Source organism: Colobus angolensis, unplaced genomic scaffold (assembly GCF_000951035.1).
Source record: "Colobus angolensis palliatus isolate OR3802 unplaced genomic scaffold, Cang.pa_1.0 Scaffold82, whole genome shotgun sequence".
NCBI lineage: Eukaryota > Metazoa > Chordata > Mammalia > Primates > Cercopithecidae > Colobus > Colobus angolensis.
In genome coordinates, this window is record NW_012122043.1 from 3960046 (window position 1) to 3969788 (window position 9743).

General features: G+C 59.8%; 2 protein-coding genes across 2 annotated transcripts in view; both read right to left on the reverse strand.

The window, feature by feature from the left end:
• FAM132B (family with sequence similarity 132, member B) overlaps positions 1–1997 on the reverse strand; it is a 12792-nt gene extending 10795 nt beyond the window's left edge. The window contains exons 1-2 of the mRNA XM_011929650.1: positions 1938–1997; positions 1754–1857 (exon numbers count right to left, since the gene is read on the reverse strand). Coding sequence (XP_011785040.1) covers positions 1754–1857; positions 1938–1997 — 164 coding nt within the window. The remainder of the gene's footprint in view (positions 1–1753; positions 1858–1937) is intronic.
• Positions 1998–5469: 3472 nt separating this feature from the next.
• The window catches only part of KLHL30 (kelch-like family member 30), a 12614-nt gene continuing 8340 nt past the window's right edge, over positions 5470–9743 (reverse strand). Inside the window, exons 6-8 of the mRNA XM_011929588.1 lie at positions 8511–8699; positions 7413–7558; positions 5470–5795 (exon numbers count right to left, since the gene is read on the reverse strand). Of these exons, the coding sequence (XP_011784978.1) occupies positions 5544–5795; positions 7413–7558; positions 8511–8699 (587 nt within the window). The 3' untranslated portion in view covers positions 5470–5543. The remainder of the gene's footprint in view (positions 5796–7412; positions 7559–8510; positions 8700–9743) is intronic.

Genomic DNA, 9743 nt, shown 5'->3' on the forward strand with positions numbered 1-9743 from the left:
GGAGGCTGAGGCAGGAGAATGGCGTGAACCCGGGAGGCGGAGCTTGCAGTGAGCTGAGATGGCGCCACCGCACTCTAGCCTGGGAGACGACAGCAAGGCTCCGTCTCAAAAAATAATAATAATAATAATAATAATAATAAAAAGAGAGACGGGCTCCTGTCGCCAGGAGTTGCAGCTGTGTGAATGGTACCTTCTTGCTTCTGGAGAAGCTCATCCACACCAGCACCTCATTCGATTCCCCACCAATTAGCCCAGAGAGGTGGGCGGCTTGCCCAGGATGCAGCCCATGGGCAGAACCGGAGTGGGGCTGGAGAGGCCCTCCTGCCCACTGGGCAGGTTACATCTTCACAGCCTTATGTTTTGCTCGTTAGGGTTCCTCCTACTCTAGTTGGTGTGAAGTAAGAGCTCCGTGATGAGGTGGAGCATTACTGCAGAAAACATAGCCCCATCTTTTCCCTGTGAGGAATGGGCATCCCACAGGTCTGAATTCCCTCTGGGGTCCTGGCTGCAGCTATGGCTCAAGGTGGGCGCCGATTGGTTGCACCCAAGCCCTGGGAAGCAACACTGAGGACACACAGGGATGACGTGCCCCGTTTTGGGAAACATTACCCTGAAGATACTGGCGTGATGTCATTCCACTTCACAGCGGGGGGCCCCAGCTTTCAGGCCAGCGTTAAGGACAAGTGCTGTTGCCATGTGAAAAAGTTATTTTCCCAAACAATGAACAATCCTAGTGATGTCATAGGCCCTGCCAGAGGACCCAAATCAAATCAGTTCTGGTGCTGGCGCAGCCTCCTGTGACACTATCCTGAGGGGATGACTCTTCCTGTGTTGGGGGCAGAGAGCGGAGAGGCCGGGGGTCTTCAGGTGCGGCCCCTGCATGTATCTATGTTCACATTTCAAAGTGGTTTTCACTCAGGGGAAGGTGGAGCTCAGCAAAGTATTGTGCAGATCAAGGAGCAGCAGAAATGGGGGCCTCCCCCTGCAGCAGCAGCCCATGGGTCAGAAGTGGGGCTGGCATTGGGGCAAGCCAGTGCATCCCAGGGTGGAAGAACTAAATGAGTGGCCACAGAATGGGGATCACTGGAGCAGGAGGTGGCCTCCCCCACGCGCCTTCATGCCTGGCTGAAATCTAATCCTCATTCTTGGGCCCTCATGTCACGGCCCAGGCCTGCCTTCCCAGCAGCCTGATGCAGTCAAGCTGTTCCCACTCTTCTCTCTTCCTCCAGAGGAAGGACCTTTGCCGATGAAGTCATGGGAATAGAAGCTCCCTGTGCCCCGCAAACAGTGGGACTGTGAAGTCAGCTTGTTGTGTGGCCTCCCGAGGCCCAGGCAGGCGGCCGTCGCTGTTTACTGGGCCTTGCAAGTCCACGACGTCATCTAATATGCAAATCACGTGATTATCCCCATTGCACAGATGAGGAAACTGAGGCTCAGACCTTGGGACTGGCCCAAGATCATGGAACCATCACATGAAACCACATCCAGGTCTGGCCCCTACAACTGAGGTCAGTTGCTCTGAAGAACCCACAGATGTAGTTCCATTCAGTGAGCATTTGTGCAGTTCCCGCAACGTGCCGGCACCAGGCCGAGCCCTCAGAGTACACGGTGGCCTCCTGCATGGATATGTGGGCAGTCTCGGGCCTCACGGGGGACGGTTCTTTCTCACTTCTGCCCAGAGGGTCTCTTGAGTTTTCTGCTAATTGTCTACATGGTTTTAATAGATTAATTAAAATAATCATCTTTAGCTCACCTCTCAGTTGGACGCAATGCCATTTTGGAAAGAATCACATTCTTAAATGTGACTATGATCAAAATCACCTTGGCATCTGACGGAGTCATGATGGCTCCTGGGGTCTGTTCCAAACAAGACACTTCCCCCATGGAGATTCCTCACTCTCAGTGACAGCCACACACCTGGCTGCCCTGCCACGTACCTGGTGCTGCAGAGCCTGGGAGAAGCAGCCACACTTCAGACCAAGCAGCTGGCACCACATTGGGCACTGGGGATGGACAGTATGGACATCTTTCCTGGGTATGTGGCTGTGCCCTCTCTCCTTAAGCCGTTGGCACATTCTCCATCCATACACATGCTTTCAACTGGATCAACTGATGGCCCAGCCAACTGGAGTAGTGGCCTGTATCCGTCTGTTTTCTTTCTATAAAGGAAAACTTGAGGCTGGGTAATTTATAAAGAAAAGAGGTTTATTTGGCTCACAGTTCCACAGGCTGTACAGGAAGCATGACGCCAGCATCTGCTTCTGGTGAGGCCTCAGGAAGCTTCCCCTCATGGTAGCAGCGGAAGGGGAGCAGGTGTGTCACACAGAGAGGGAGCAAGGCAGAGCAGGGGAGGTGTCAGGCTCTTCAACAATCAGCTCTGTGTGAACACAGCACCATTACTGCACCACACCATGCCTGAGGGGTCCGCCCCATGATCTAAACACCTCCTACCAGGCCCAGCTCCAACGCCAGTGATCAGACTCTACATGAGATTCAGAGGGGACAGATCTCCAAACTATGTCATGGTCTACCTGACTACAGAAAACTGTCAGGTGACCAGTCCATTTAATTACAGTCACCTGAGGGTGTCAATGGCCTGATTCCAGGAACCACTGTCCCTGCCTGAATAGAGAAGATGCTGGATAATAAAAGGGGCCTGTCTGGCAGGTGTCGGGAAACTCAAGTCCACTGGAAGTGGCTGGAAGCATGCCTAGGCCCTGGCTTACCTGGGGACCTGAGGGAGCTGAGATAGAGTTGGCGGTGCTGGGCCTGGCTCAGGGCCCTGTGTGCCCACTGAAGGCTGAGGGGCCGTAGTTTCCCCAGCATCTTCTGTGGGAAAGATAACACACACCTACCTGGAGGACACGAGCACGTGGGGCTGGGGAGGTGGGTTTCACTGGCACACCCCTGTGGGCTTCTGCACATGTTCCAAGGCTACGCGCGCTCCTTTCTAGAAGCCGTATTAGCCTCAAGCCTTCTAATGAGTCCTTGCTGTCCTGGGATTTTGATGGTGGAAGGGGGTGCCTTGGCTGCCCTATGACTGTGGCTTGGTGAGTGCATTAATGTTCCTTCCTGCAAAGTTCTCAAGTGGGTGACGTGTGCCAGACATTCTGGCCGCCATCCTGGTGCCCTGGCCGCCTTCTCCACCTGTTCTCTGTCCCCAGTTGGCCACTACAGCCTGTCAATGGCCTCTCTTCCTTCTGGGTTCTGGTTGGGTTTGACCTGCAGGAGGCGCTAGTGGGAGACAGGGGGCAGGCCGGAGAGAGGGTAGATGGACTCTGCCACCTCCTCCCAGCTGGGCAGCAGGGGTGGTGACTGCCTTCCCCCGCCAAGGCCCTCTCTCAGCAGCTCCCTGGAGTCTGTGTCTGCCCTTTCCCTTCCCCCAAGACGGAGGGGGTTGCGCTCCCCGCTGCTGCTGTCCTGGGACGCCTCTCCAGCCTCTGGGCTCCCTTCACCCTGCCCACAGCATGGGGAGAGGCCGTCGTGAAACTCTCCTTAGCCTCTCACCTCAATACCCAGCAGGCGCCCCTTTCCTCCTGGTGCCATGAAGGGTGCGACGGCCCCTGAATCAGGAGCCCAGCTGATCGGGTGAGGTGCACTTTGGCACCTCAAAGCTGGGAGCCAGGACCTGCAGAGGCCCACGCCCTCCACCCATGGACCGCCCATGTTCCCGCAGGGCGTGCAGGGGTGGAGAGCAGGTCTTGCTCTGGCATGCCGCCCTTTTGGCTACTTTGTGATCAAAGTTAGCCTATTTTGACATTTCATGTCTTCAGTTGTATTTCTATTTATTTTAAAATATTCCTGCAGAAATGGTTTACATGGAGGCTTTGTTTTTAAACAGCCCTTTGGCTGACCTCCTTGCATTACTGTCTAGAAAACATTTCAGATTTCCACGTGGAAACAGAGCCCAGGGCCCCAGAAACCCTCACCTGTGCTTCATCCAATCTACCTGCCACTGAAGGTCTCCTCAGCTCTGGGCTCTTGTTCCTTTGGAAGCACCCAGTGGCCCCACTCTCTCTGGCCCTCCAGGGTCAACTCACTTCTCCCACACCTTGTAATCCCAGCACTTTTGGAGGCTGAGGCGGGCAGATCACCTGAGGTCAGGAGTTCAAGACCAGCCCAGTCAACATGGTGAAATCCTGTTTCTACTAAAAATACAAAAATTAGCCAGGCATGGTGACGGGTGCCTAATCCCAGCTACTAGAGAGGCTGAGGCAGGAGAATCGCTTGAACCCAGGAAGTGGAGGTTGCAGTGAGCTAAGATCGCACCATTGCACTCCAGTCTGGGTGACAAGGGGCAAAAAAAAAAAAAAAAAAAAAATGCTGTGAGAGGCAGGTCTGGGAGCAAAGCAGATCCCTACCTATGGAAGCTCTAGAGACCCAGGGGTTCCTGTCCTCAGAACCCAAGGATGTCAGAGGCCCCTCTGGTCCCCAGGGAGGAATCCATGGGCTGCTCCTGGAGAGGAAGCCTGGATCTGGTGGGAGACGGGAGCTGCCCAAGGCCTCTGCGGGCAACACCAGGGCCTGTGCCTGGCCAGGCCTGACTCCTGACTTCTAGCCCCATGTCCCAGGGCGAAGCCTGTGACAGTAAGGACATGCCACTGGGCACCCAGGGAGAGTGCTTCATTGTCTCCTTAGCTCCAAAGGTGGGTGCCTCATTCAGGATGAGGGAGAAGCCACTTTGAGCCTGAGCCAGCCGGAGTCAGGCTGCGTGCTGCCAGGGGCCCATCAGATGCTACCCCTCACCCTCAGGATGCTGCCACCAGTGCAGCCAAGAATCATCCCCTGGTGGGAAATTCCATTCTGATGCAGAGCCTTTGTTCTGACGCTCGCCTCCCTGGGACCCTCTGGCCGGCCCCACGCCCTGCCTCCCTCCTTCCTGGTTTCTCTGTGGGCGCTGCCCGCTGGGTGCAAGAGATGGTTGGGGGCCTCCTTTGTCCACAGAAGCAGAAACACAGCACCGACATGCAAAGGCCGAGTGGGGACCCAAAGCCCACACAGTCAGCCCCGTGTGTGGTGGACGCGGAGCTTGAAGCCCGGAGAGGGGAGGTGGCCTGCCACAGTTACACTGCTGGGAGCTAGGCAGGACCTGGTGCTGACCGCATCTCTGGGGCCTGCCTTCCCCAGCTGCCTCCGCTTTCTGGGACACTCCGTGTTCACCCCACATTCACGCAGCTGCTCCAAAAGGCCCTGCAGGGCAGGAGTGGAGCTCACAAGCTCTGGGAATGCTGGCCCAGCCCCCGGCTCCTCTCTCTGAGGTCTCGGTAACCCCAGGGACAGCAGAGCTTCCTGACCCTGTTATGCTGGTGGCCGGCACTCAGGCCCTCGTCACTGCTCAGCTCAGACTTTGGTGTGGCGGCCGCAGAGACCAAGGCCGTGCCCTCCGAGCCATGCTGTCTGATCGCCCCTGGTGGCCCAAGCCCGGCCCAAGCCCGGAAGGAATGGTGGCTCCAAGTGAAGAAATTAGCGAAACTGAAAGGGGGCCGTTCCACAGGGTGATGAGGGGCTGCTGGGGGGCCCTTTCCGGGGAGCCCAGCCCTGGCTTAGTGCTCCTGGGTGGAGCTAAAGGGCTGGGTCCACTTGGAGACATCCAGGAAGACGGCGGAGGCCCCGTGGTAGAGCCAGAGCCGGGGCAGGGCGCCGTGGCGGGTCCAGGTGTCCCGAACTGTATCGTAGGCCTCCATCTCCACGTGGTAGTCACCTTCCATGCCCTGCCAGCGGCCGCCCGTCACGTACAGCGCATCGCCCAGTGGCACTAGCGCGCCGTTCTCATGCAGGCTGTGCTGGGACTGCACCTGTACACGGTCAGCGGGTTAATGTCCCATGGCGGGAGCCGGAGAGCAGTGCTGAGGGTGCCCTCAGCAGGGTTGGGGGAGTGGCAGAGAGGACGGCCAGCCACCTGGCCCAGATCCCCTCCACGGCACGAGCACAGGGTCCCTGGGCAGCCCACCCCAGCCGCTCCAGCCTCCTCAGACTCTTCTTTTGGTGGGGAGGCCCCTTTCCCTCTCTGACCCTCAGCCCTCGGGATGACAAGTCCACCCCCTGCAGTCAGAGGGGGCCCTGAGGCCCGAGCCCAAAGCTGCCTCCCAGGAAGGTCTGGGCTGACTGGAGGCCTCACCGAGGCTTCGCTGTCTCACAGGAGACGGGTGTGGCTCAGCCCTGGCAGACACCCAGGAAGAGCCTAGCCCACCGTGGGCCCCCTTGCCTCACCCCTGTACCCCTGCTCAGTCTATGGCCTTGGGAGTGTCCCCGGGAGGGATTGTGGGGTGAGGGCCAGTGACTTTCCAGAGGCCGGAGAGAGGTGTGGCTTCAGGAAGAACCTGGGCGGGTGGGAAGCAGGAGGCTGGTCTGTGGCCTCCAGATCAGGACAGGGAAGAGATGAGGCCCCAGGCCCAGAGAGGGTAAGGCAGAGCCCTGCTGTGCTGGGACCTGAGGCTGGGACAATGGCCTGGGCTGGAGGAAGGCCTGGCTGTGGCCCAGCTGAGAGGGCCCAGGCTGACACGCTGGCCTGGCAGAGCCCACCCTGCACCTGTCTCACCACTGTAATGGGGGCCCTGGGTCAGCTGAGCAGTGACGCCAGGGGACAGCTGTGGGCAGCAGGATTGCAGAAGTCCTGTTGTCACCACGCCAGGAGCCTGCAGGGTGGCTGCAGGAAAGAGTGCCACCTTCTCAGACTGCAGGGACTGGGAGTCTTGGGGCAGGTGGGCAGGCCCAGGGCATCTGGCTTGGTGCCAAGACCCACCCCCAACCTCCTGGGCACTGTCCCCTCCACCAGGGAGGCCGCCCAGAGGTCCACCTCCTGCCCCTTCCTCAGGGACTGATGGTCAAAGAGCGGGCCATGGTGGGATGGCATTGAGGACAATAGGAAGGCCCCTGGGCTGGCGGCTCTCGCCTCCCCTCAGCTCAGGAACCCCCTCCCTGACTTGGCCACCCTGAGGCAGAGGACACCCTCCCTCCTGGCCCCTATAGCACCCTCCATCTGAACCTGGTTTTTCTCCCTGAGAAGGACAGACCACTCCTCTGTAGGAAGCTGGGTGTGCAGGGAGAGAGCACCCGTGGCTGGCAACCCCAACCACGTTCTCCCACTGTCACCGTCTCCCCTAGCCTCAAGGGGGCTCGGGCCAGGGCACTGTTGTCGCCTTGTAGCCTGGGGGGAATCTCAACCTGCGCCACCCCCTTCGTTGTGGGCCCTCTGTGGCACTCCAGCCTGTGCTGTCCCCTTGCAGTGGGCCCTCTGTGGCACTCCAGCCTGTGCTGTCCCCTTTGCAGTGGGCCCTCTGTGGCACTCCAGCCTGCGCTGTCCCCTTCGCAGTGGGCCCTCTGTGGCACCCCATCCCTCACTTCCCAGGCTGGCTCTCTGATGTCAGGAGTCCCAGGCAGGGGCTCACACGTGGGGGGAGGGGGTGGCCCACCTTCTGCCACAGGTTGGCCCCGGGGTCGTACACGTAGACCTTCTTGGTGTTGTCCCCAATGAGGTAGAGCTCCCCGTGCAGTGCGGCGCAGCGCGGCGAGGACAGGTACTTGGGCAGGAAGGGTGAGGCGATCACACTCCACACATCTGCAGGGGCACAGGCACCGGCCACCATCACCGGGGTTGCCAGTGCGGGCACTGGCACTGCTCCCCACTCTGAGGACCCCGGACTCAGTGCCTCTCTGAACCTCAGTGAACTCGTCTGTGAAATGGGAGTAGGTCCCCGTGGTGCAGCTGGGAGGGACCCACACCTGCCTCTCACCCAGCCTTGATCTTCCCCCTGGGGACAGTGACCCCTTACAAGGCTGCAGCATAGGCGAGGGGCCTGCGAAGGGTGCAGGGATCCCTCAGGTCTCTCCCTGTTGGGGGTGCTTTGGCCTGACTGCCACCCCACCCACCCCACCTGACTGACTGGGGCCCCTCCCTGCCCAGCCCCCAACCCCGGGCCTGGTACCCAGGTGGGCCTTGCATGGACCCTGGGCCCAGCCAGTCTCTTGAGGGTCCTCACATCCATGCCTCAGAATGGGGCCCGCCACCATCTACACTGTCCAGAGGGTGAAACAGGACCGGAGACCAGGGTCAGGGGTGGACGGCTCAGAGTTCAGGGAGGCTGAGCTGGGCCTCCAACTCTGGCACAGAGTCCAGAACCCAAGATGGGCCTCAGAGCCTCGGAGGTTGGGGGTCACTACTCCTGGTCCGTGAGGCCCTTTTGGGTAGAACAGTCAGGCAGCTGCCAGGTGCTGGGCTCAGGTCACTGGCACCCTACCCCCAGCCCCAGCCCCAGCCCACTGCTGCCCTGAGGCCTGAGCAGGACAGATGTGCAGCTCGCCTCTGCGCTGGGACTCTGCGGAGGTGACGCAGTGGGTCCCCGACCCCTTGGGCCCCTGCCTTCCCCTCCTCTTTGTGAGAGGCTGCGGCCACCGGCTGTCTCCACCCCGGGCCCCGTCTATCCTCAGGAGCCCCCAGCGGACTGCCAGCGGACTGTCGCCTGTCAGAGGGGCCTGTGGTCCTCTGTCCTCGGTCCCTGAGCCCCGCCCACCTGTGACAGGGTTGTAGCACTGCAGGGCCAGGGCGTTGTACTTGCAGGCGCTGGAGCCCACCAGGTAGAGCCGGCCCCGGCAGCCGGCGGCCGAGAAGTTGCTGACGTATTTGAGGGCTGGGCTGATGGGCGTCCAGCTGTCCGTGTAAGGGTCGTAGCTCTCCACCTCCACCACGTCCAGGGTGGTGCCTGCGGGGTGAGGGCGGGGGCAGGTCAGGGCTGGGGAGGAGAGGGGAGGCCTGGAAACTCAGGGGCTGGGGCTTTTGTAAGGCAGCAGGGACCACCGTGGTGGGAAGCGGGGTGGGCTCCCCATTTCACAGAGAGGGAAGCTGAGGCTCTGAGAGGCGCCGGCACCTCCCAAGGCCACCCCGCCAGGAAGTGGTGTCGGGGATGGACACCCGGGCCTAGAAATGCCCCACTCTGGGGCCGATGTTCGGGAACGGGGTGGCAGGGAGCAGTCAGGAGGCTGCCCGCCCCCAGGCCCCTCCTGTGCCGGGAGTCATTTCCCGGAGTGCTCTGAACTGGAATGGAGGACGCCAGCCCTGGGAGGGCAGGTTGAGACCCTGGAGCTGTAGGCAGCTCCCTCCCAGTCCCAGATCCAGTCTGGGTGTGACAGTGATGGGGACGCCTCCTGGGGAGACCAGGCCTTGGCCTGGGCCTCTGTGAGCACCTGGGGACCTCACAAGCCCTGGGCTCAGGAGACCTGGGTGCTTTCTGCCATCTGGTTGGGGACACGGTAGCCACTGAGAGAAGGGACAGCTGGGACAGGTGGGGCATTAGAAGTGGCCTCAAGACCAGTTCATCACCTACAAAGCTTTTGGGCCACATGTGTTTTGTTTTTTTCTTTTCCTTTTTTTTGAGACAGGGTCTTGCCCTGTCACTGAGGCTGAAGTACAGTGGTGCGATAATGGCTCACTGCAGCCTCGACCTCTCAGACTCAGTCATCCTTCTACCTTGGCCGGCACGTGACACCATGACTGCCCTTCTTTTTTTTGAAATGGAGTCTCACCCTGTCACCCAGGCTGGAGTGTAATGGCTCGATCTCGGCTCACTGCAACCTCTGCCTGCCTCCCAGATTCAAACAATTCTCCTGCCTCAGCCTCCCGAGTAGCTGGGATTACATGTCCAGCTAATTTTTGTATTTTTAGTAGAGATGGGGTTTCACCATGTTGGCCAGGCTGGTCTCGAACTCCTGACCTTGTGATCCACCTGCCTCGGCCTCCCAAAGTGCTG